Below are 27,763 nucleotides of genomic sequence, written 5' to 3'. Positions count from 1 at the left end.
TTATCAAGAATAATAATTTTAAAAAAATAAGAAAGTAGGATCAAGAAAATAGAAAAAAAAAAATTAGGAAGCATGCAAATCATGCTCTGTGTACAAGTCCATATATGATATGCAACATTTGGAAATTATTAAATTTAATATTTATATAAAATTGCTAGCAATAACCAGTTTTAAAGTTCAAGAACTGCATGAAATATTTTTATTTAAATTATGAAACTAAATTATAGAAAAAAAATTATTAAAAAATAATTTCAACTATTATCTGGAGAACAAAATCAACACCCATCTTATTGTTTATGGACATTAACATAATCAGATAAACAAAGAATAAAAAAAAAGAAGTAAAATTTTAGAAAATTTATGAAAGTTATAAGTATACATTATTTGATCAAAAAAAAAATGGAGATAGATTAAAATAAAAATACTTAAAAGTACAGTTAACAAAGGGAAAAAATAAATAACAATATAAAGAACTGGATAGAACACGTAAACCAGATGACAGATACTGTTGACTCTCACAGAAACCACAGAAATGGTTGTAGTGGACATTTTGTTACAGTGGTGTCTGCTATAGTAGGAGTCAACTGTATCTGATATCATAAATTTTTACTTATAAAGTAAAAGAAAGAGAAGAGCAAACAGACCGCAAAAATAGTTATTCAGTTAATAAAAGAGACTGGAACAGATCGAAAGGTCTACATCTGTGATTTACATGATGTTGATGGCACAATCTGGAGTGGCTCACTGTGCACATTGAATTTTTTTTTTTTTAATCTAATATACTTTTTATGATATATTACTTTCATTAAATAAATAGGAATAGCTGAACTCCTTAAATTTCCTTTACTTTTATATTTTAGGCAAAACAAAATTTCTAACTAAAATTAAATGACAAGCAGTCTAAATAAAGTGGAAATTTATTAAATAAACAGGCACTTGCTAATACCAAATCCAGTTATGTTATTGGAATCAGTAATTAGGTGAACATAAAATAAACTTTATAAGCTGTTATATTTTGGGGGAGGAAAAAAAAAAAATATATATATGAAGCGATGACTGTATAATTTTTTAATACGAGCACCAATATAAATTAAGTATTTATTGGTAGGAAAGAGATACTAGCTCACTATTAAAGATAAAGTAATGTTTTGAGAATATATTTATCTCCTTGAATTAACTAGTAAAAAATAAATTCCAATAATGTAGTCATGTATACATATATGTTCATATTACACATAAAAGTAAACTTAGTTTCATTTATATGCAATGAATTTCATACTGCATTCTGTTTTGTAAATATGCGTTGAATAAAAAAGTCACAGATAAAATTTTTTCATTTTGAAAAACTAACAAAGTTTAACTCTTAAAAGTTCTATACACATTGCATTACATGCAATATTGCTGATTTATTCCAATAAGTTAGAATTGCACTACTTCAGGCACATAAATGGTAATGATTATCCATGTTACAGCTAGCTTTAATTTGTTTTAGGCAATTTAGATTCAATTCAGCAAAAGAAAAAGCAAGAATACCACAATTTTTGAATGCAAATCTTCCAGTGACTATCAATAAGACACACAGGTTACATGATTTAAGGGGAAAGGGGAGAATGAGTATAAAAGGAAGAGATCATTTAAATACCATATAGAAAGCAACTACGTTATTATTGCATATTTACACATTGGTTGAGGTTTGAACCATTAGAACATCGACATTTGTCTGAACATGATATAACACTACCTTCCAAAGTACACATTACATATTTGTAAAATTACCAATGACAGTATTTGTATCAAATGGCAAAACACCAGAAAACAATGGTTGACCCAGTATTTATCTTGCATATAAAGTATAATAAACATGGAAAGCACCAATATCTTTTGACTTTCAAAAGTGATTGTGGGAGTAGGAACGTTATTAGTCATCCCATCCTCATCCAACAAATGCAAACATCCATATGAAAAGCTGAAGTAGTACAGGACTGTATGATAATTTTTATAACTCCTTCATAACATAAGCCAGGAAAGAATCAGTTTCATAACACAGTTTATACTAAAAACAAACAAAAAAAAATTATTTCTCTGGGCAGTGTGCTTTGTGAACTGCAGTGTATCCTCTATAGAAAAACTATTTAATTCATGAAATTGGTGCTCTCTGATGAAAACCAGTGATCATTTACAAAACTGCATATTTATATCCAAGCAATCCTAGAAATATACACTCTGCTATTTCAGAAATATTACCTTTCATATTACCATCACATATAATGTCTATAGCTAAAACACCATGTGTAACCAAGGAGGCAGCAAATAACCTCTGATTTACCTCTCATTCATTTATTCTCTCTTTCTCATCTAACTCTCTCCTGCCATTCCAAATTTTTGAGCACAGGAGTCTTAAAATATTGTGCTTTCTTTTCCCCCCCAATTTTATGCATTCTCAATAATGAAGATTCTTGACATTTTTTCTTACATACATATTAAAACATTCATTTTACTTCTGCACACAGGAACACTAGTTGCTAACTTATATGGAAGAGTTTACCAGCATTGAGTACTGCATTCTAAAGTGAACCCATGGATGCTCACCCTGTACATCTTTCAGTGACATAAAGGACGGGAGGAAGAAGAGGAGGAGGGAATCCACTTTATTGAGTAAACTGTTCCCTGACTCATTTCTGTAAAAGACAGAAATGATTTTCACACTGATAAAGAAAGATTGTTTGGCTGTGGACAGCATCAGATGATTTACTTTGCTTGAAATACACTCGGCTGAAAAAAAAATTTAAAACAAAATTTTTTTGGCTTTTTTTGTTTACTTTTACAGGTGTAGCTAAGTGGAAAACATTAACAATAAAAACAAGCCACTGTAGGTATGTTTGAAGCATAAGTAAATGGAATGGTGGACTCAGTGGAGAGCAAATCCTTGGGAAACCTTCTTTCCCCCTTCTCATTCATCTCGGGCAGCCAATGATATGATCAGATGCTTCAGCACCACTCCCATGCAAGGTTTGTGTGATATGTAGTATTTACATAGCAATCCTCACTATTACTTTCTCCCCACAGAATACGAACATCGCCATATGTAGTATCCGAGTGTGCCAGCTCTAGGCAACAAGTGCATTTACCTCTTCTGGTCTGCTATGTCGGAGCAGATCATAAGTATATTTTCACAACCAGTGTGATTTCAAACACCACTTTCCAATTGGCATTCTTGACCACAAGTAGTCCACTAATACAGCACAGGTGGAAGATCCACATGAAGTCTTTTGGCATTCCAACTTGCCAGGCAGGATGATTGAGTGGAAACATCTGTGGCAGTATTCCTTGTGGAGCTGGTTTAGCTGCAATAATGCAGCACAGCACAGGACACAAGCACAAACAGCAATAACCACTGTACAACATATGGTTTATATAATGTGTTGGAAGCCCTAAACCAGGAACCCTTCAGACATGTTCGCACTAAGTTGGGCTCGCATGGTTTGGACACTATTAATGATCTTCTTTTGATGACCCACTAATGTGACACCAAGTGCAGTCAAGTCCTTCAATGTAAGCCTAGCTACTGCTTCGACTGTAGTGATATTTGCTTGTTGGAAGTTTTCAAGATATCGTCCCATCTTGATGCTGTTGAGCCATTCCTCAACTGTTTTAAACTGAGTCATGTCAGGTGCATTTGGATCCAAAGGATTCTGGTGCCTACAAATAAAAAAATAAAAAATAAGAAGTATATGTTTATATGCAGAATTTTTCTCTCAAGCTCTAAATTTTCAGTGTAGTAAAAGATGCTAATATTTTTAATATCAAACTGGCATAAAAGTAACCGATACAAATACTTTTTTCTGCTATACTGCATTTTCTTATAACAGTAATTAAAATCTACATATATAAATCAATGTTTGACTATACAAATTTGCACTGTTGATAACCTACCATCATGAAATTTGGCACATGACCTTTGCATTCAACTATAAGGAAACCATAAGATTCTAATGTTTGGATCCATAAGTTTTATATTACTGAGGTGACCAAGGAATTAGTCTTAGGCTAATTTCCTGGCCACCTCAGTAACATAATAAGTACAGTGTAAAGAAAGTCTTTTGATGCCAGATGGAAATTAATTATTCATTTGTTAAACAGATTTATGTTTTTGTATAAAGGAAGAAACAGACATGTAGAGGAGTAATAATTGACTAATATTTATTTAGTTATTAAATTATTAAGCATATTTTGCCTTGGTCACCAAAGTGTACTCATAGACACTGTTACTCTGGGCACAACAGTACAGTCCTAAGTGGTATGCTCTATGGACACAGTGATAGTTTGACTGACAGCCTCATGACAGTTGGTTGATTTATAGTTCATTGGTGTAAGGACAGAAAAGGTCATAAGTTTTTCCATGTCAAAGAAGGCTGAAACCAGATATTCTTGTTTCAGGATAGCATCTCTTATGCATATTTCTAAACAGACCAAATGGCTCAATATTGATCAGTATCTACAAAAGCCACATTGTGTATTGGAAAAAAATTTGTTGCTTTCTAAGACTAGAGAAGCCTTGCATTTATAATTTTTTTCCAAGATCTTACAAAGGCAGCTGGCCAGAATAACAGGACAATAATTATTTGCTTGTGTTGGTTCCTTTTCCAGTTTTGGAATGGCAATAACAGTTGACTTATGCCAAGAATCCAGAAACTTTTCCTCTGTAAGTATTCTGTTGAGATCCATGGAAGATGTTTTATCATCTCATAATGGATGCCCATCAGGACCTACTGCACTTAGATGAAACAGTAAAAGAGTTCTTTTCTAGTAGAAAAACCTTAATGAATGGCTGATTGTACAGCTCTAATTCATTGGCAAAAAACTTAGCTACTATTTCTCTTATTGTTCTTTCAACATTAAAAAAATCAGAAAGATATAAAGCTGTTGTTGAGATTCTATCAAAATTTTCTCCCAAAATATCTGCAAGACAGCCTCATGATGAAAGTCTTCCATCATGAAAGACAGCCATATTTATTTAGGTTAAGCGAATGTTGTAGAGCTGTGACAGATTGCAAAAAAACAGATTTATAGAGTCTCAGATTTATATTTACATTTGTATAATAGAAAAGCCTTTTTCCCATTTAATCCAATGGTCTGCAACCTAGAACAGACAAAGTGCAAGGCTGTTGTCATTACGATCACCTATCTTAAGTACACTAACCATAATACTGGTTAGTGTACTTAAGATAGGTGATGGCAGCCAGTTAATACACACATAATATCCTTTCAAGTGCATTGAACTACTTATGTTTTATTTCAAGTATAGCCTAACACACTGAATTTTTTGTTTGTGACTAATAGAAAGGTATACATAATAGTGAAAGTATTTTCCACATTAATTTAGTCAAATATTAGCTGTTTTTTTTTTTTTTTTTTTTTTTTTTTCAAATTTGACCAAGATATGTCAGTTTACAGGGCTAAGGAATACTAAAGATACCAGGATGATCTAGGTGATGAAGAGGATCTTTAGGTAAATGGATAAGGGCAGCTAATTTTTGGCAAGGCTTGAAGGAAGTTGGAATATTATATCTTTTGAGAAGCAGTGCATTTTTTTTTTTTTAGTTTAATGCACAAGTAAAACACATCCTTTGAGATCACAGTTGACAGTATTATCAGTTCCCCCACATATAAACTGGCCAAATACTCCAAGAGCTCTCACTCTCATTACTGGCCCCACTCCTCCCATGTTAAAAACTGCACACTTCTAATCCAAACAATTCTGCTGCTATTTAAGTCTCCAAAGAACCAGTTTTTCTTTTTTTTCTTTACAGTTGCCACTATAATGATTCAAAAAATTTCTCCATCTCTTTACTACTGGTACCTTCAGTAACACCATAGGAAAAGACATTTTTCAATTTCCAATTCTGAAACTGTCTGCCATTCAAGAAGTTTATTTCTGCATTTAGTGTTCAATACTAGTGATTCCTACTTTCTCATCACTATTGATTTATTCCAGAAATAGTGATCAGTAGTTATAGTATTCAGCACAAAATATGAAAGATCTCAACTTAAATGTCAAGCAATTAGCATAATGAATAAAATTTTCAATACAAAATTAATATAAAATAAATGTAATACATAATTCAGAAAATAGTTGGGCAGCTTTAATTATGTGAAATGTTACCTGTTCTGTGCTATTTTCCTTAAGCTTTCCGGACATCGCATAAGCTTGTCAAGAGTTTTAACAATAAGAGAAAATGAAGGTCTATGTGCTCTTTCTTTTTGCCAGCAATCCAACATCAACTGATGCAAAGCTTCAGGACAATCCTTGAAAATAATGTGAAATGTTAAGTAAGGGAATCATAATTACAGTACAAAATGAATTACTTTATATAATACAAAATACACTATAGTTAATATATTTAATATTTAATATTACTAAGAAAATTCAAGGATTGTTTATGGGTCAAAGTTAGATAACTGGAAGGAAACTACCATGGAGATAGTTTCTCACCTTGCCCACACATGGGGCACGGATACATGATATATCTCGGCCTTTCATGTATGGATTCAACCTCCCCCCCCAACACACACTGAATTAAAAACCTTTATGCAGATGTACATGTGACCGAAATACTTGGTCACATGCATGACCACATGTTCTATGTAACTATTTAAGAATGATACTGATCAGTAATTATCATAGTGCTAATCACAATGGGAAAAACAAAGTATCTTTTGGAGTTCAATAAAGGGCTTTGTGGATGCCCCTCCCCTGGCTGGAGCCACAATTTTGAAAACAGCAGAGCTGACTGGTTTCTGAAAAGATGAGATACCCCTAGATGTTTGATCAGTGGAAAAATAGTCTGCATTGCTTGTTTAAGAGGCATAATTTTGGTTCTAAGACAGTCTTCAGGAACAGGATCACCATCATCTGAGAAGACTTGTACAGACAAATAGAACTTCTTGTGTGCAGCAATTGACCGAAGCATTTAATGAAGGCTGTTCCCCACCCATATCTCACTGAACTATGCTCAGGGAATTGAAAAGGATTGGCATTGGCAGTTACATGTCTATACAGAAACCATTGATTTCTTGTGAAGAACTGGAAAGTTCTAGAGTCGTGTCAGGAACACCATGACTGGACACTGGAAAAAAGTCGTGTAGTCCAATAAGTCATGGTACACCTCATTCTGTATTGACAGTAAGCAGAGAGTTTGGAAGGAGAGCCCCATGAAGCAATGAATCCAGCTTACCTTGTAAACACAACTGAAGGTTCTGGAGGTGGTCATGGTGTGGGGGCATGATCTGTTGGTACAAAATGGGTTGTACCATTCCTGATACTGCTGGAAGATAGATAATGGAATGATGTAGAAAACACTGATTTGTAGAAGTAAGGATGTTATGGTTCCATTACATAAGGCTTTGATTAGACCACATATGGATTATTGTGCACAGATTTGGTTATCTGGTTTTCAAAAAGATGATGAAAATGTATTGGAAAGAGTTGACTGACTAAGATATTTGAGACATAAGTTGTTAAGGGATTATTACCAAATTAATGTGGAGGAGGTTTTGCATAGAATAGTTGAAGAAAGGGAAAGAACATGAGCCCATTCCTGGAAGCTGTATAAGGAGAGTGTGAGGGGGGGGGGAAGAGCAGGTCTTTTGCATGGAGAGCAGTTAGTAATTGGAATGCACTGCCCAAGAGTGTAGTTAGTGCAGAAAAGATGAATATATTTAAGACACTACATGTGACAGTGGGCCCATAGTAAATCTTTTGACTCCATGGAGGTTTGATAATAAAAACAATAATAATAACATTATACACCTTAATGTACAAAAAACTTGTCTCAGTGACAACAAAGAGAAACAAAATTTTTAGGGATAAAATAAAATTCATCTCACAATAATAATTAATTTTTCATTCATTCATTTTATTTTTTTAATTCAATTGCTATTCTGTGCAAAGTTTGCATTAGTTATTATTAATATATCTTTTATTACTTTTCTTCTGACAAATCAGAAGCAAAACTAATAAAATCTTTTAAAGGAATATTAATCACAAAAATCAACAATCAGTATTGATGTGTAGTAACTACTCTTGAAAACAAACATTTATCTATTTTTTCTGCATTCATGATACATCTGCATTACTCTGAAAAATGAAAAATGGAGGATAGGATTAACAATCTATGAATCACTTGGCAACACAAGCAATTAAGAATGTGGTATGCATGTATACATACAGCATCAGTGCAACAGTTACACATAGTTCTGTTATTTTATTTTATTTATTTTTTGATAAAACATCATTTGAAAAACAATATACATGTATATGGCAAGATTGCGATGTCTTTCTGCAGTAAGTTTCATGAACTTGAAATACAGTACAAAGTATACTATTTACCGTATATTATCACGTATAATGCGATCCATGTATAATGCGAACTAGAAATTTTGTTTGAAAACTAGCCCTAAAATGCCATGACTATGTATAATGCGATCTGTTAATCTTGTTCCATAACAATATAAATAATACAATACGAATTAACGAAAGAAATATTTATTTTAAAACAAAATGTCAAAATCCTTTAAATTCTTCTTCATCTTTTTGAGTCATCAAACATTTCATATATAAATTCATCTGTAGGGTTTGTGTCATCAGTGTAGCAGTTGTCGTCATCGTCTTCATGCTCTCCATTTTGTTGTGCATCATCCTTGCTTTCATATATGACGTGATCTTCGGATCCATCCATTGAATTACTTATTCCACATTTAAGAAACGAGCGTTGAATCATTTCAGATGGTATCGAATCCCATGCTTCTTTAACCCAGCTGGTGACTAGGGTGATCTCAGGCATCTGAAAATTCCCATCCTTTGTCATCTTCACCAAATCAGATGACATCCATTCTTTCCGTTTTCCACGTAAGTGATCTTTAAATGGTTTATTTAAGCTGACATCAAGCGGCTGCAAAACGGAAGTTAGACCACCCGGTATGACTGCTAGGTCTGTACATAGCTCACGTGCTTTCTCTTTGCTTGCCTCTGTTAAATGCATCCGGAACATATCCCAGACTAGCATGCTTTGTTGACGTAACAAGCTACCTGAACGTATGTTCCATACTTGATCCAGCCACAATTGTACACCTTCTTCATCTATCCAACCTTTCTGATTGGTGCGAACAATTACACCTGGTGGAAATTTCATATGCTTCGGAATTTTCTTCCTTTCAAATATCACTGTTGGCTTTAATTTGGTTCCATCTGCCATGCATGCTAGAACAACGGTAAAATGTGTTTTTTCATGTCCTGTTGTTTTTATGAAGACACCCTTTTCACCAACCGAGTTTACTGTTCGATTCCCAGGCATATCAAAGTACATGGGCGTCTCATCCATATTGTCAATTTGGAAAAGTTCATATCCGTGACACTCCTGTAATTTTATGATAAATTTATGAAAAGACTGCACTTTTTTTTCAAGCTGCTTTGGTAACTTCTGCGCAATTTTTGTTCGGTGTCGTAATGTTAATGCTTTGCGTTCCATAAATCTGTTGCACCACCCAGGCGAAGCAAGAAAAGATGAAATACCTGGTGTGTCCTTGAATTTACTATTCTTGAGTTGTAGAGCTCAAAAACGAGTTGCATTTCTTGTTACTATAATGCCATCTTGTCGTTGCGTCAAAATCCATTCATTTAACTCTTCTTCGAGTTCTGGAAAGGATGTTACATCTCCACAACGGGCACATTTCGTTTTGGGGATTTTTTCAAGACTGTCTTTTTGCTTATGCCAAAGTCTAATATCACTCTCTGCTACACCAAATTCTCTCATAGCAACACTGTTATTATGTTCTTCTGAAACTGCATGACACGCAATTTAAATCCTGCTTCAAAAAATGAACGTTTACGTTTCTGTTGGCTCATTTTCAGGCTAGGTTTGTTTAACGAATAATATTTAAAATGAACTGTGGTTAAACCAATATACCTAACTGTGCTCTATCTATCTCACTGTGCTCTATCATTCGGCGATGGAGCGCGCATCATATCTGTGCATAATGCCAGTAATGTAAGTAGCTTTATGCACAGATACAATGCACGCTCGGTTGCCGAATGCAAGTAGGTCAAGTAGATTTGGTTGCATAGGCATTAGGTAGTATATATTGTGTGTGTGTGCAAGTCTAATAAGATGTTATGTTTTTTAGGATCCGCATATAATGCGAACCCCTAACTTTAAGTAGTATTTTTACCATAAATTTTTCTCATTATATGCAATAATATACGGTAAGTGTGTAGTTTATATATTAAGTAAAGTATGGGAAATTATCAGAAAGTAAGAATATAATGTTAATATTTTTTAGAATTTCAAATTTTTATGATAACTTAGATGTTTCATAGTGTCGACATTGAACTATGTAGCTTATATCTTCATGATGCATGGTGTACATGCAGTTACAGTCAAAATGGTTCATTTAAAAACATGGCCTCACAAAGCTTATTTTTTTCCATTTTTTGAAGGAAAAACACAGGTCTGCAGTTGTGATTCATTGTTAGTTTGTTAAAGTGAAAGCATAATGAACTATCAAAATATTGCAAAAACAGTACAAGTGGTATAGCTTCAAAGTGGACAGCCAAGCACATTCACCACAGAATAAATGCAGCATGAAATGATAAGATGAAACAGAAGAGTAACTTCACACTAATATCAAATAGTGTAAATTTACTCTTCTTAGGCAGTAGCTATAGAGTAGTGCAATAAAATTGTTCACAAGGAGCTGGGGTACCATAAAGTTCACTTGTACTAAGTAGAAGAAGTTGTCAGTTCACAAAGCAAAATGTATGACCTCTCTTCAACAATATACTGAGGAAAGAAATTATTTCCTTTAATGTATCATTCTAGGGGGGGGGAATGAAATGCAAATGCACTATTTTATCTTATCTGCAAAACACAAGACATCATCAACAGAATTGAAAATTTCAATACCCCCCCCCCCCACACACAAACAAAAAAGTTTAAGGTGGTCCCGCCTAATGGAATAGTGATGGCTACTGTCTTAGATTATGAATATCATGTTCACTCTCTTTTGAATACTGTTTTCCTAAACAATTTATGGAGAGCGGGTCGACAATCAATGCTTCTTTGTACTATGCGATCACTGCAATGTTTACAAGACACAAAAAAAAATCTTGAACCTCTCTCTCTCTCTCTCTCTCTCAGTAGGCTATGAGTTATCATGAATGCAACACCACATATGGCTTGGCAGATACAAGACCTAATGAATTCTGGAAAGCATTATGAACCATTCCTCTCTCCCTTACCCTGTTCAGCTTCCAACAATTAAAAACTATTCAACCCTTTCAAGAAGCATCTTTTTTGCACTTTTGTAAGAGATTTGCAGTTCAATCAGATCCTCAACAATAGCTAAGAACAAAGTCCAGAATTCTGTGATATTGTGATACTGGTGTCAGCACACCAGTATCACAGTGTGACAAATGTCTCAGTTGCTACAGTTACTACATGGAAAAGTAGCGTGTGCGTGCGTGCGTGTGTGTATACACAAATGAATGTGACCACAGAGTGGATGAATAGAGATATGATACTGTATAACATGCAGCATGGCTTTGTAAAGGGTAGGTCCTCTCGGTGATTTATTCACATTTTCTAATATAATAGAGCGACAGCAGAATTGGATAAAGGAAATGGCTACTGTGATACTGCTGGACTTTGTAAAGGCATTTGACAGAATATCACATGGAAAACTATTACAAAAGTTAGAGCAAATGGAAATGGATATGAAACTAGCAGCATGGATAGGGAGGTGGCTGACAGACAGACACCAGCAAGTAGTATATGGTGGAGAAATTGGGGAGAATGAGGGTGACTAGTGAGGTACCTCAGGGTTTTGTACTAGGGCCACTACTCTTTAATTTGTATATCAAAGATATAAGGGAGGGATATTCAGTTGTTTGCTGATGATGCAAAACCAGGGAGAGCAATAATTGATGAAGGTGATGTTTTATCCTGCAGGGTGATTTAAATAAATTGCCATTGTGGGCAAAGGATAATGATTCTGTGGGAAGTTGATTATTGAAGTATTGAGACCACATTATAATGTAAATAAAGAGTTTAACCAAAATAAAAAACACATGCTCACACATTCCATTTGTGTGTGTTTGTGTACACACACACACACACACACACACACACACACACACACACACACACACACACACACACACACACACACACACACACACACACACACACACAATTTTTCAATATAGTAACTGTAGCAAATGAGACATTTATCACAGTGTGATATTGGTGTACTGACACTGGTGGTATAGAATTCTGGACTTTGTTCTGTGCTATTACTGGAGATCTAATTGAACTGCAAATCTCTTACAGAACATGCTTCTTAAAAGGGCCAAATAGTTTTTAAGTGGTAGAAGCTAAACAGGGTAAGGGGAGAGAAGCAAGGATAATGACTGTCAATTTAATATTACAAAATGTAGGGTTATGCACTTTGGCTTGAAAAAAAAGATAGCATACTGTGTATCACATTATGTTGATGATGCTGCAATCCAGTATCATCAACATTGATGGTACTGGATTGGAGGAAATTGAGGAGGCTAGGGACTTGAAAATAATGGTGTAAAGAGAAGCGAAGTTCAGAGGGCATATTGCAGAACTTGTAAAATAGCTCAAAGGATTACTTGAATGTTGAAAAACACACTAACAAGTAAAGATAGGGAAATTATTATCCCTCTTTATAAGGCTATGATTCAGCCGCATCTGGGTTTCTTGGAGATCAAGAGGTGGTAGATGATTCAGAGACAAGTGACCAAGTTGGTGACAGGTCTGTGGAATGCTCCTAATGAGGATAGGTTGAAGATGTGTAGGTTACAAAATTTAGTTGATAGGCAGAAAAGAGGAGACATGATAGAAACTTATAAGATATTAAAGGGGTTTTATAAAATTGATGCAAAGGAAATTTTTCAATATATGACAAATAGTCAGAGAAACTAGAGATCATGTTGAAGTTGTGTAAGAGTGTGGTCAGTAAGGATGTATTGACTAGATTTTTTGCATGGAGAGTATTGAATAAGCGAAGTGAATTGCCAGAATTAATTGTTAGTGCCCTGACAGTGAATGAGTTTAAGGAGAGGTAGGATAGGTTTTGTGTATATAAAAGTTAATATGAGTCTCCCATGATGAGTCTTTGGACTCCATGGAGATGCTGTATAATAATAATATCTTACTTCAATCTAATACACAAAATAAAGATATCCTTTGTGTGTTTTTACTGGTATATTATACTATTTCTTATGTACCTCCCTGCCAAGAGAGGTTATAAACCTGTTACAGTACATCAATATGGGTAGGCACTTAATAATTTAATATCTTGTTCATAATTCATTTAGATGTCATCATGACCATGAAAACAGGAAATAATTGAGGGAACTCATAAAAATAATTTAATATGTTCTAAGCAAGTATTTCCAAAAGATCAGAATTAAACAAAGCATCCTTTCTATGAATAAACTGAAGCAAAGTGGTAAAGGCACAACTGATTGACAAAGCATCATAAAGTTGTACTCAAAGATATAAAGTTTTTTATATACCTGACATCCATTTATTCATCTGTTTAGGATGGTCCAGGTGGTACTCATATAATGTAAACAAATATGACAATATTCCAGAGAGCAGTATCCATGATAAAATCAGCACATTTCACCAATGCATAATATTTGAATTAATATATCCATAAAAACTTGAATGTGCATTAATATATCTATCCATAAAATTAAAGAATGTTCAGAAAATAGCATACCATTGGAGCAGGAAGCCTATATCCTTTTTCTATACTCTTGATTACATCCTGATTAGACCAGTTCCAGTATGGTCTTTCACCATAGGACATAACTTCCCAGCACACTATTCCAAAACTCCATACATCACTAGCTGAAGTAAATTTACGAAAGGCTATTGCTTCTGGTGCTGTCCATCTCACAGGGATTTTGCCACCCTAGGGATAGTAAACATAATTATAAATAGGTTTGCTCCTTTAAAAAAAATAAAAATAAATAAATAAAAATAAAAAAAAAATGAACCAATTTTGAAGTTTCTTTTAATAAAAAAATTATTAGTTAACTGGCAACTACATAACCCCAAAACATAATTCCTGGGAATAAAGACAAGACAAAATTGAGTTGGTACCTAAGCTAACTAAATCAGATGTTTTCCCACTTCTCAAAAATGCTTCTAAATATGTGATAGTTTTGATAGTTTTATATTTTATGATACTTTAATGATGGATGTAATCTTAGGCACGATTTTTACTGAAGATGGTAAATTAAATATAGAAATAGACAACAGAATCAGAAAAGCTGGTATGGTAGGAAGTCAATTGAATAAATTCATATGGAATAAGAGACAAATTAGTCGGAACACTAAATTAGCTCTATACAAGACAGTGTTCACAACCAGTTTTAACTTATGGATCTGAGAGCTGGGTCAGAAGTAAAACACTTGACCAAAGACTAGAGATCGCAGATATGAGAGTCCTGAGAAAGATTATAGGCGTGAACAGATAGCATCAATGGCAATATCATATTAAAAACGAGGATATTAGGAAAGAACTTGACATTATCTGCATCCAGGAATGCATTAGCAGAGCTAATCTAAGGTGGTATGGTCACCTAAACAGAATGGGCGAGGAAAGATTAGCAAAACAAGTGTTCTCTGCCAGGTTGGCAGCAAAACGACTCAGAGGAAGACCAAGATATAGGTGGATTGATACGGCACAAAGTGCCTTAGACGATAGAAATATAAGATCTGATAATGTTGGAGTCTTGACAAGTAACAGACTGATTTGGAGGAAAATTGTAGATAGGAAGTTAGTAATGATATAATTTTTTTCATGTAGTACTATCATATCCTGTACACCCCGTGTGGGTACATGGCAGGAATTTAATGATGATGATGATGATGATGACTTTAATGATGGCCACAATTAAAACATAGTCTCAAAAAGTTACAAATTTTATTTCTAAAGTTGCCAGTGATCAAATTATTTGGATATTTTGATTACTGGTATTCAAAGTATCACTTTTTTAAAATTTTGTTGCAGTGAAGAACAATGAAAAATAGAACATTTTGTTATCTCTCAGATCCACATGTTAAAACTGATTTTAATTCTGCCTTGTATACTGTCAAATTTGGCATTTGATGATCTCTCTCTCTCTCATTCCATATACATTTAGTTAACTAGCTCCTTAGCCATACTAGCTTGGCTTTATACTGTCTTTTATTATTATTATTATTATTATTATGTGACACCTCCAGGGGAGTCCAAAGACTCATCGAGGGAGAGTGTGCCAACAGCATCGAACGATTGAACCCTTCCAATTACTAACTGTGCTCAAACTTGCTTAACTTTTTGCTGAGGCATTAGTAGCAGAAGCTGTACCAATCGACCAACCTTTGCTGGCAAATCATGTAAGAATTGTCTGATGGTTCTACCTTTTAAGTATAGATAAACATTTCTCAAAAATAATGAGAATAATGACAAAATGTTGTGAATTAAAAATCATTGGTTGAAATGTGTAATAAGGCAAATGACCAGAAAATCAGTTTGTCGATAAGAAAAAAATGTAGATACTAGGTTGTTCTTCTTGAGGATTTTTTAAATTGGTTTGGAGATAGCTGAAATATATGGAATTAGAACTCTCCATACTGGTTCTGGAAGTTGTTGGAAGCAGGTATACACATGTCAAAAACATACTGCATTGTCTGTTGAGAGAAGCCATTCAGATGAATAAAATGTGTTGGATGTTAAGTTCTAACTTGAGATCCTGTGAGTTAGAGCATACAATATGAGCCTGATCTAGTAAAGTTTTTTATAATTCCAATATTTTGGGATGGATGGAGTGTGGATTGCTGTTGTATGTAGCAATCAATGAAGGTAGGTTTGCAGTAGACAGAGGTAGTTAGTTCACCAGAGAGGGAGCAAGATAGTAAAATATCTAAGAGGGCTAGTTTATAACACTTTTCTATTTCCATGGTGAAATTTATATATGGGTTTTTGTTAGAAAGGCTGGTAAAGTATTATCTTCATGATGGGACCAGATTGCAAAGATACTTTACAAGTCTTTCTACTTTTTTTTTTTTTTTGACCAGATAAATATTTGGTTTAATCCTACTCCAGTATCTTGAGTATGATATTTAATACCAGAATCAAAAGAGAACAAAAGGCAAGAGGAGCATAACATACTGGAGACACCACACAACATTCCAAATCCAATTTCAGTTCTCATCTATCTGAATAGTACTAAGAAAACTTCTCTCTTCTCTAAGCTGTTTGACATGAATTTGACTTTATGAACTTATTATTTTTGCACAGTTCAGTTGAATTTTCCAACAGCCTTCTTGTCCTTCCTTTCATTTTGTCTTCACTAACTTTTATATAATGGAAAATTAGGTTTTAAAAGATATTCTGGTCATTTGTCTTATTACACATTTCATCCAATGATTTTTAATTTACAACACTTTGTCATTATTCTCATTATTTTTGAGAAATGTTTATCTATACTTAAAAGACAAAATCATCAGCCAATTCTTACATGATTTGTTGCAATGTAAAATGTTATCATAAAAATACAGATGTTCTGGTTGCAAATTAAAGTTTTAATATGCATAGATTGTTGCTAATTCTCAGAAAACATATAATGCAACATGGTAGCAATATACTAACTCAAAAACTTGCCACAAAAATAACTAAAACTATGCAAACAATGAAGTTTACCCTTATTTTTATTATGATCTTTAACATCTGACTTCCATGGAGTTAGAAACTCATTGTGGAAGGTACACAAATCACACACACACACAAAAAAAAAGCTCATCCAAATTGTACCTTAAACTGATTCAATGTGTGTATATTCACAACACACTCAGGCAATGCATTCCACTCACCAACCACTCTCCATGCAAAGAACCTTCTCCTCACTCCTCCATTCATGCTGACCTTATACAGTTTCCAGGGGATGGCCTCTTGTTCTACCCCCCTCTCCCATTCTATGAAAACTGTCTTCCATGTCAACCTGATAACAACCCCCCCCTGACTAACTTATATGCCTCAATCATATCCCCCCCCTCCTCCTGTTCATGAGGCTTTGCAATTTACATTCTTTCAATCTGTCTTCCTACTCCACATTCCAAAGCCCACTGACCACCTTTGTGAACCTTCTCTGGACCCTTTCTAATATATCCTCATATTCCAATGTTCTCATCACCATGAAAACATTGGAAACAGTACCTTGCCTATTCACCAAGACATTTCCTTCCATACCTCACAAATACTGAAATCCAGGCACCCTGCCTGGAGGAGTGCAATACAAATGAATGACCAGAACTTCGACCTATGCGAGTCATGGGGAGAGTACTGGCTTCAACATACCTCCAATCTTCAAATTCCCATTTCAAATCCAACATCTCATTTGGAGGGCTTCGATCTCCCTAGACATGTATGGACCACTTTAAATCGGATCAGAACAGGACATGGGAGATGTAAGCATCTCTTGCATAAATGGAACTGGTCTGATACTCCAAACTGTGAATGTGGAAGTGGGATCCAGACTATTAATCACATTGCGCTTGAGTGCCCTACCTACTCATTTGCAGGCACTAAAGAGGTCTTTTTTAAACTGACCCCAGAATCCCTGGAGTGGATCCGGGATTTAGGATTAAGCTCTGATTCCTGATTCTTCATTTTTAATGTTTAATCATTTCAACCTATTGTACCCCTTTTAATATGATTTTTAAAATTGTTTTTATGTTGTTTTATGTAATATATATGCAATATCCTGAGATCTGTACATCATACGCTAAATAATAAATAATAATCACCATGAAAACTGGATGACCAAATCTGAGCACAATAATCCATACAAGGCCTGATCAAGGCCTAATACAATGGAACCAGAGCCTCTTTATTTTTGCACATCATTGCTATTATCCTATGTGATAACTTCACAACTTGTGCAATATGACCTCTGAACTACAGATCCACCTTGTCCACTCCACCACCACTCCAAGGGCTCTTTTCTCCTCAACTTCCTCCAAAATTTCCCCACCAAGTGTATACCTTGCATCCCATTGTTGCCTATGAAATTTCAGAACCTTACACTTTGCAACATTGAACTGATGGTTCCACTTATCTGCTCATTCATACAATCTATTCACCTCTTCCTGTAAGGCCATAACATCTGCTTGACTCTGTATTGCTTTTCCCAATTTTGCATCATCTGCAAACAGCTGCATATCACCAGTTAAATCCATCCCATATTTACACAAACAACCTGTTCAGGCATGTCAAGGTACCATCAGGCATTGTAGTTTAAAAGAAATAAAGTCAGTCTTGATGCAGTTCGAAGAAATTTCACTCACTCATTCACGCACACGCGCACACACACACACACACACACACACACACACACACACACACACACACACACACACACACACACACACAGTGAAGTCATAATTTAGATCCTAGTATTTATTACTTTTCCACATTCAGTGTTCATTTTTGTGTGCTTTTTTCCTTAATTCAGTTTTTAATTTTGTATTTTACTCAGATTTAAGTAATGCTTGAGACAGTGGGAGGGACATAAATGTTTTATATTTATTAAAATTTTGCTTTTAATCATAAATGTTTTATAACGTGTATGTAACACTATAAACAAATAATATTTACAAGTTATAATATGGCTATAAAATTATTTGAAAAAAGTATCCTCAATATCTTTATAAGTAAGCATAAAAAAAGAAGAATATCAGAGAGGTACAGTTTTCCCACTCTGTTTTGACATAAAATGTATATAAATAAATCTTAAATTTATATTTTTGTCCAAAATTTATAATTTTTATTACAGTTTGATTGATATTTATATTTATATATATTAAAACTTTGTATTTCAATGTTATACAACTCACTATTTAATTTTTTCCTATTTAAAGCACAAAACATGCTTGCTTTCCCCAAGACAACCGTTAAATTGAGATTCCATTATATATAATTGACAATATTAACTTACCCTAGTAGTGTAAGCACCTTCTGTAGCACTTTCAATTTCTCTGGAAAGCCCAAAATCAGCAATCTTACATACTAAATTAGCATTAACTAGAACATTTCTAGCTGCCAAATCCTGTAAATAAATGAATAAATAATTATTTTTTATATTTTTATTTATTATTTTTATTTATTTATCTTTTTCAGTTATTGCACAAATAGCTAGAAAGATTCTAGTGACCAATGACCAATCCAACTCTCACTATAGAGAACCCATAGGGACCAATAGGAACAGTTTGTTATAGTAATGGTTAGCTGTACTGAATTTTCTTTAAAAAAGCATTCTTCCAATCAGTCCCTAGTTGAGACTTTTTAGTATTTTGTGATCATGAATGAATTTGTTATAGCAGTGTTTACTGTAGTCAGAGTCAGCTTTATATGTGTAAGAACACTAGGAAGTTTTTATACAGCTAACTTATCTACTTTTGCAAACAATAAAGAGTTTACAAAAATAATGTTTCTGAAATTCACGGTTTAATGTTAAAATTAAAAATTTGAAGTATGTCATTGTAATGTGTCAAAATTTTGAATGCAAAATTTTTCATTATGTTTCATAATGATGATTATCGATACTTAGGAGCAGTTTAAGAGAAAATAAAACAGAACAGTTAAAATATTAAGTTCATATTAAAATGTGTTAGAAAAATATATAAACCATATTTTAAAATTTAAAAATAGTTATATTCAAATGAGAACATATTAAAAATAATATATAAAACTAACATTCTTCTTTATGACTCATAGATAATCTGTGTAAAGAAATGGTTAGTTTAAAAAAAGTAATGGAAATGCAACCTTATAATATAAATTAATGCTAAACATGCAGCTACTTCATTTTTTTGCAAGAGTGAGTTGTATTTCAAGCTGGGAAAGTTTTAGGCATCTTGCTTATACCATATTGTGCTAAACATTCCCTTTCCCCCAAAGAGCAATAAAAACTGTTTATTGCTCTTTGGACTCTACTGATTTGCAGACCAAGTTTGCCTCCTGTATATAACACTCTGCATTCTAATATGTGCTATTATTGTTTTAATTGTTATTCTGTTTAACCACATCTATGCATTGATAATCATCATGAAATATGACTGAAAATTTTACATTCATTAAATTATATGTTGCTGTGAATATATGTGAATTGTAGAGTATCTGATGATTTTCATTCAGAATTTAATAAATTAGCTGGCATATGTATTAAGCGATCATATAATAATAATAAAAAATTAAAGAAATCGAGATATATTAAAATTGTTAATTCTTTCCCCAGTTCCATTTGGCAGAATATAATGCAGAATACAGAGGGTTTTTATTTGTTTGTTTGTTTTATATAAATATATATACAAACAACATTTTTCTGTGTATATATATATATATATAGATAAATAGATATAGAAAAATTTGTTAATAAAGTCATCTTATAAAATTTAAAGTTTTATTAAAACATTTTAAATGTTTATGCTCTAAAATACCAATAAATTGCAGTGATATTTCATAAAGGAAAGAGATAGTACTAACAAGCAGAGACAGTTTCATGTCTGAGAACTGCACTAAGTCAGCAAATATCAAGAATTTGTCATCTTGAATTGTCACATTAACAAGACTGAAAAATGTATAATAAAACTGCTTTTCTTGCAAGAAACTTATTTTCATATTGTCTGTCTTATCAACCCACAGAATAATATAGTACAAAGAGAACTTCATAAGTTTAGAAGCATACTCACTTCAAAACTGGTAGTGTTGAAGCGAATGTACACATGCACAGACATTCTCCAGGAAGCAACAGCTGTGAAACTTTTTTGTTGAGATTGGAATAGAACATTAATTTTTCGGAAAGAAGAGTAAAAAGGTTGAAGAATGGAATGCAGAGACCAACAGATCTTCACGAAGAAGTTTCTCTCAAATGGTGAATGACCACCAAAAGATACAAATCTAAAGAAGGCCTCCTGAATATTGTTTTTAAAGGACAGACTAAGAGGAATTAGACTACTACTTTAAATACTAAGTTGTTGCTAGCACATATTTCAAACTGAAGACAGAGCAATATAAATTGTTTCAAGGAAGAAATTTAGACATTCTTCTATATTATGTTAAAGCACTGGAAAAGTTGGTTAAAGGTAAAATCCCACAGTGGGTGGATAGGGGTGCAATACTCTGTTGTGAGCAGCACAGTTCTGTAAAGGGTAGGTCCTGTCTTAGTAATTTATTCACATTTTATAATAAATCGACAGTGGAATTTTGTTGCATGAATTTCATGCAGCATTTGCACAAAGTAAGATTCCTGTAATAAAATAATCAGGAGATGAGGACGAAATAGTATTCTGGAGATAGAACTTAGGAACAGTTCATCAACTGAAAGAACTACGTTGAAAATTTATTTATCACTAGGTTAGACTATAATAGATTTAGTTTAATCCTTTATCCCAGTGAGAGCAAACAAAGTTTGCGCCTGAAAATATCTTCAGGACTAAATATAGTGTTGTACTATCTTATCCAGTAAGTAGTGCAACACCAAGGCAACTCGTGGCAAAGGTGGAGCAAGCTACCAGGCACTTCTAACCCAGTATCTCCCATAATGCAAAACACATTTCCTATGTGGATATGTATACTGTTATGCATTAAAGGGATTGGCCATCTACCCAGACTAGTTTCGACCTTTATTGAGGTCTCTTCAGTGGGAGCCAGGCCCAGAGCTGGAGATACCAGGCAGAAGCAGTAGCAAGTCATCTGTGCCTATGGGAGTTGCCAAAAGGTTTATCACCTTTTTTAAAAATTACTCTGGATTTAGAGAAAGATGTTGAAAATTTATTTATCACTAGGTTAAATTTTCAACATCTTTCTCTAAATCCAGAGTAATTTTTAAAAAAGGTGATAAACCTTTTGGCAACTCCCATAGGCACAGATGACTTGCTACTGCTTCTGCCTGGTATCTCCAGCTCTGGGCCTGGCTCCCACTGAAGAGACCTCAATAAAGGTCGAAACTAGTCTGGGTAGATGGCCAATCCCTTTAATGCATAACAGTATACATATCCACATAGGAAATGTGTTTTGCATTATGGGAGATACTGGGTTAGAAGTGCCTGGTAGCTTGCTCCACCTTTGCCACGAGTTGCCTTGGTGTTGCACTACTTACTGGATAAGATAGTACAACACTATATTTAGTCCTGAAGATATTTTCAGGCGCAAACTTTGTTTGCTCTCACTGGGATAAAGGATTAAACTAAATCTATTATTGAAAGAACTACTTGAAATAAACTCTATGCTAAGATTGTTCTTTCTTTATGATGTCTTCCACAATGAGCTGAATCTATGGTGAAACGTTTACAAAGAATCCTGCTGAGGTTGGACATGTTATCATTTTTGTTGAAAAGTTTAAAAAAATTATTTTTGAAAATGAGTCTGGTTTTGAATTAAAGCAAAGAAAATGAGAACCTGCTTTAATCAGCAATCCAAATTGAAGATCTTAAAAGGATTTAAAAGGGTTCTGCTCTTTTTTTTTTTTTTTTTTGTCAAATTTGGATAAAACATTGTTTGTTTGCTTTTTATTATGAAATTAAATTTAATTTGTACATCTATGAGAGAAAGTATCTCTTATGAAGTTTTTTAATCAAATTTTATATAATAGTTGTAATATAATATAATATAATATAATGATTATTATTATATTATTAGTGGTGTGCCGCAAGATTCAGTGCTGGGACCATTGCTGTTTAATTTGTACATAAATGATATAGGAAATAACTTGAAAGGAAATATTCAATTGTCTGCTGACGATACAAAATTAGGAAGAGTAATGGTTAATCAAGGTGATGTGTAGAGCTTGTGGGATGATTTAAATAGACTGTTAGTATCAGCAAAAGATAATGGGTATCAGTTTAATGTGGAGAAATGTAAAGTTATGCATTTTGGGATAAGCAGATTACAAATTGTGTATCACGTTGATGGCACTGTAGTCCAGGATATAGATGAAGCTAGGGATTTAAGGGTGGTGATAAACAGAGAGTTAAATTATTAGATATATGAAGAGCCAAAGGCTTCAATTCGGCAACATATGACTTGTTTAAGTTACGGGATATTACATCCCATATCGTTTCTTAGCCGAATAAGAAACTCAAAGAGTTTCATGCCGAATATAGTAGAAACTATATAAAGTTTGGCGATTCCAAGCGTAAGCAAATACCTGGATACTGCAGCAACTGACCCTTAAGGTAGTGCAAGCTGAGGCAACTCATGTCAAAGGTGGAGCAAGCTCCGATCACTATTCTTGATATTTACCCATAATGTGAACTTAGCTCCTAGGAGCTGTATTACTGTTCTACATTATGAGAGAAGGTCACTACCCAGACCGGTTTCAACCTTTACTGAGGTCTCATCAGTGAGTAGGTAGACCTAGTTAATATCAAGTTTGTAGCAAACAGAACTTACAACCCTTCTATGAGTATTGCCGAGAGGTGTCCTATCGGAGCATGCTCCACCTTTGACATGAGTTGCCTCAGCTTGCACTACCTTAAGGGTCAGTTGCTGCAGTATCCAGGTATTTGCTTACGCTTGGAATCGCCGAACTTTATATAGTTTCTACTATATTCAGCATGAAACTCTTTGAGTTTCTTATTCGGCTAAAAAACGATATGGGATGTAATATCCCTTAACTTAAACAGAGAGTTAAAGTTTAGAGGGCATATTGCTAAGGTATCTCATAAGATTACTTGCTTATTGAAGAGCACATTAACAAGTAGAGATAAGGAAGTTGAAATTCTTCTTTATAAGGCCTTGATATGTCCATATTTAGATTACTGTGCTCAAGTCTGGTCTCCTGGATTTCTTTGGGATGAGGAAGTAATGGGGAAGATTCAGAGGTGAGTGGTCTATAAAATGTTCCCTATGAAGATAGAGTGAGTGTGTGTGGATTGCAGAAGTTGGTTGATAGGAGAAAAAGATGGCGTATGTTAGAAACATTTAAGTTGCTTAAAGGATTTTATAGGAATGATGCAGGGAATATGGTTCAGCACTCGGCTGGAGGAGCCAGAACAAGGGGTCTTCCCTGGAAGTTGAATAAAGGTGTGGTTAGTAGGGGTGTGAGGACTAGATTTTTTGCTTGGTGCTTTATCTGTTAATGGGATCAAGGAGAGGTATGATAGATTGTGTGGATAGTTTGGGCCTTCTGCAATGAGTCTTCGGACTCCATGGAGGTGCCTGTATAATAATGATAATAATAATATTATTATTATTTTATATATATATAGAGAGAGAGAGATTTTATATGTATATATATAAACACAGATTTGTCTCATTTATTTTTATTGTCAATGCAATACATTTATTTTAGCATTGTCATTCCATCACTCTAACTCTAATTTCCTAAAGATAAAATTCAAATAATCAGTAGTATTGATTTAACCATGTAGTTTGTAAGTTGAGTGATACCAATATCTCACTGAACTATGCTCAGGGAATTGAAAAGGATCAGTACTGACAGTCGCATGCCTTTATGAAAACTACTAATGTCTGCAAAGAACTGGAAGACTGGAAAAACAAAAAAAGTCGTGTACAATGAGTCACAGTATGCCTCGTTCTTTTACTGCCCATAACCAGAGAGTTTCATGGTAGCTCCATGAAGCAATGAACCTGTTTGCCTTGTAAACACAACTTAATATTCTGGAGATGGTGTCATGGTGTGGGATCATGTTCTGCTGGTACAGAACAGGTGCCCTGATATTGCTGGAAGATCAGGTGTCCTTCAGGGAATATCTAAACATTGTTGCTGATCAAGTTCATCCTGCAGCAATGTTGACTTTTTATCAAACAGATGACAGTTGTTTCATGGATGACAATGTTACTGTCCATCATACAAGAATTGTTCAGCAGCAGTTCAGTGAGCATGACAGTGACTTCCAGGAGCAAAGTTTGTGTATCTCCAATACATATTATACATATACAGTAGTCCTCCCTTATCTGTGAGGGATATATTCCAAGACACCCTGCAGATACCTGAAACTGCAGATGGTACCGAATCCTATATATATACAGCAATCGCTCGATTAATGCGCCCCTGATTAATGCATTTTCGATTAGTGCATCATTTTTTTTTCGATACCCAAATTCGATTAGTGCGCCTATATACATCTTAACAATAAATGTTAGCGATTTTAAAAATTTTCGATCTATACATTTTTATGGCTAACTATTTTAAAAAAATCACTCGCCAGGATGAAATAATTTAGTAACCGATTTGAAACATTTTACAAAGTTATTTTTAATGGCATACTACACTATTTCCATGTAAACTATGTTCCAAATTTACCGCCAAAATTTATGTCGTCTGCTTTACATAGCATTTTGCTGATCATATCTCGTACAATTGTTTTCCTTACTTTTTTATTTTAAATTATTTTTCCTAACCTTTAATCTGAGTAAAAGAATTAGTGAGCAAAAAATAGAAGTGTGAAAATGATTCGAAAAGTAATCTGATTGGAAGAAAAACTTGATATAATAATAAAGAAAAATGAACAAGGCGAGTCCAGAGCAAAGATAGGACAAGAACATAAAAATGGCTGAATCAACTGCTGAATACAAAGAGAAAGGTACGGCTGCTTCAAGTTCATTATGCATGCACTCGAAATCAAAGTATTATAATGATTGAATTAGAGAGACTTCTTTTTACATGGATCAAAGATTGTAACCAAAAATGGATCCCGCTAAACACTGGCTTTATTAAATCAAATGTCTCTTTGTAACCTGGAAAGAAAGGGCTATCAATGATGGAAAAGAAGAATTCCATGTTAGTGCTAGGTGATTTGAACGTTTCAAAAAGAGAAATAGCCTACATAATGTCCTAATCACAGGCAGAGCTGCAAGTGCAGATAAGGAGATATCGAGAGATTTTGAAGAAAATTGTGTAAGAAGGGGACTATTGTGATCAACAAATATTTAATGTCAATGAAACCAGCCTTTTTTTGGAAGCAAATGCCTTCCAAGACTTTTCTAGCCAAATCAGAGAAATCTCAGTCTGGTTATAAAGTCACAAAGTCGAATGAAATTACTGTTAGCAATATGCAAGCCATTTGGCAGCACATTCTTCCACAATGTGCAAATGATTTTAGAGGCTTTTCAAATTAAGCTAATTAATTAAATCTCATTCTGAGAAGTTGGATGATTCCGACCTACTAAATTTAGATGCACAGCAGAAGATCCTGAAGAATATGAAAATTTAATCACTGACAAGCCCAAAGAGGTTTCACAGAAACAATTTGAAAATAGTTTTCATACAATCAAAGTTTTTAAGCAGCAATGCTGAGAGACTGACCCTGGTGAAGAGAGAAAACCAGTAAAATTTGCAGAAGAGGCAATAGAACCATACCATCAGCTGTATGAAAAAAAGAAATAGAATGCCCGCCAAACTACGTTAGCTCAATTCTTTGTTAAGAAGCAGAATAATAAATTTATATTCTGAATATGTTTTATTGTCTTCAGCTTTATGGTTTTCCTTTAACTAGGCACTGAGACATACCCTAATTCTTTTATAAAAAAATTAAGGGTCAAAAAAGAAATCTGAAGAACAAATTATACTTTTTCCCATAGGTTATTATATTCGATTACTGCATTTTCGATTAATGCGCCTGTTTTAAAGAATGCATTAGGTGCATTAATCGAGGGATTGCTGTATTATGTTTTATCCTATACATACCTATGATAAAATTTAGTTTACAAATCTAATAATAAAATAGAACAGTTATCACAAACTACTGTAATAAAAGTTATCTGAATGTGAATGGAATCTTAGCAACCTCAGCATACGTTTTATTATAATTATTATTTATTTATTATTTTATGAAGTTGAGAACTTTCTACTTTTTTCACTTAAAAGGAAGCACTTTACAGGTTCTCTTTGGCATATTCGAATTGTCAGCATCACTACTCTTGTGTTTTGGGACCATAAGAATCTCCCAAAAGTTTGGGAGATTCTTATCTTATGTAATCATCAAAGAAATAGTTTTTAAGAATTATTTAATAATATTTTATTAATATTAATTTCTATTACGCAGCAATAATTTTTAATTGGTAATCCATGGACTGTTCTGTACTTTGTATTCCATTACAAATAAAAGTACAAATATTCTGAAATATTTGTACCTTTATTTCATTAAAGTTAATTACTGTGGTTATTGTGTTAAGTTATTATTTATAGTTATGCCACAGGTACCTTTAAAGATTATAAACATGTGCATTTTTCAGTATCTAGCACAATTTATAAATTTATAAATTTTCTGTTTATAAATTTAAAAATTTATAAACAGAAAATAAGAAATCAATCAAATTTATGAATATTTAGCTTCCTTCAACCCTCAATTTTCTCACAACCTACACAAGACATGCTGATCAATATGAGGATTGGTAAGTACACAGACACAGCCAATACAATGACATTACGTACTTACAAGTAAACTTTAGTGATGCAATACTGATCTGAGACAATCATAATAAAGCTGTTTGCCAACATTATTCTTGTGTTGTCAATCATTCATTATCACTGCAAAGCTGAACTTAAAGCTATTTTTGGCTTATTTACTATAGACTATTTATTGTAATTTGTAATTTTATTTTATTTATTTATTATTATTATTATTATTATTATTATTATTCAGGCCTCCAAGGAGTC

The 27,763-nt window shown here is 33.7% G+C and overlaps 1 protein-coding gene across 1 annotated transcript in view; it reads right to left on the bottom strand.

Moving 5' to 3' along the window:
- Window positions 1–388: 388 nt before the first annotated feature.
- LOC150107624 (ephrin type-A receptor 4-like) overlaps window positions 389–27,763 on the bottom strand; it is a 472,256-nt gene continuing 444,881 nt past the window's right edge. The window contains exons 14-17 of the mRNA XM_090391433.1: window positions 19,079–19,189; window positions 13,813–14,007; window positions 6,164–6,306; window positions 389–3,699 (exon numbers count right to left, since the gene is read on the bottom strand). Coding sequence (XP_090247559.1) covers window positions 3,432–3,699; window positions 6,164–6,306; window positions 13,813–14,007; window positions 19,079–19,189 — 717 coding nt within the window. The 3' untranslated portion in view covers window positions 389–3,431. The remainder of the gene's footprint in view (window positions 3,700–6,163; window positions 6,307–13,812; window positions 14,008–19,078; window positions 19,190–27,763) is intronic.

This window comes from Typopeltis vanoorti, chromosome 4, assembly GCF_054136105.1.
Source record: "Typopeltis vanoorti isolate ZY-2024b chromosome 4, IOZ_Tvanoo_1.0, whole genome shotgun sequence".
Lineage (NCBI taxonomy): Eukaryota > Metazoa > Arthropoda > Arachnida > Uropygi > Thelyphonidae > Typopeltis > Typopeltis vanoorti.
This window is presented reverse-complemented; position numbering and strand designations above follow the sequence as displayed.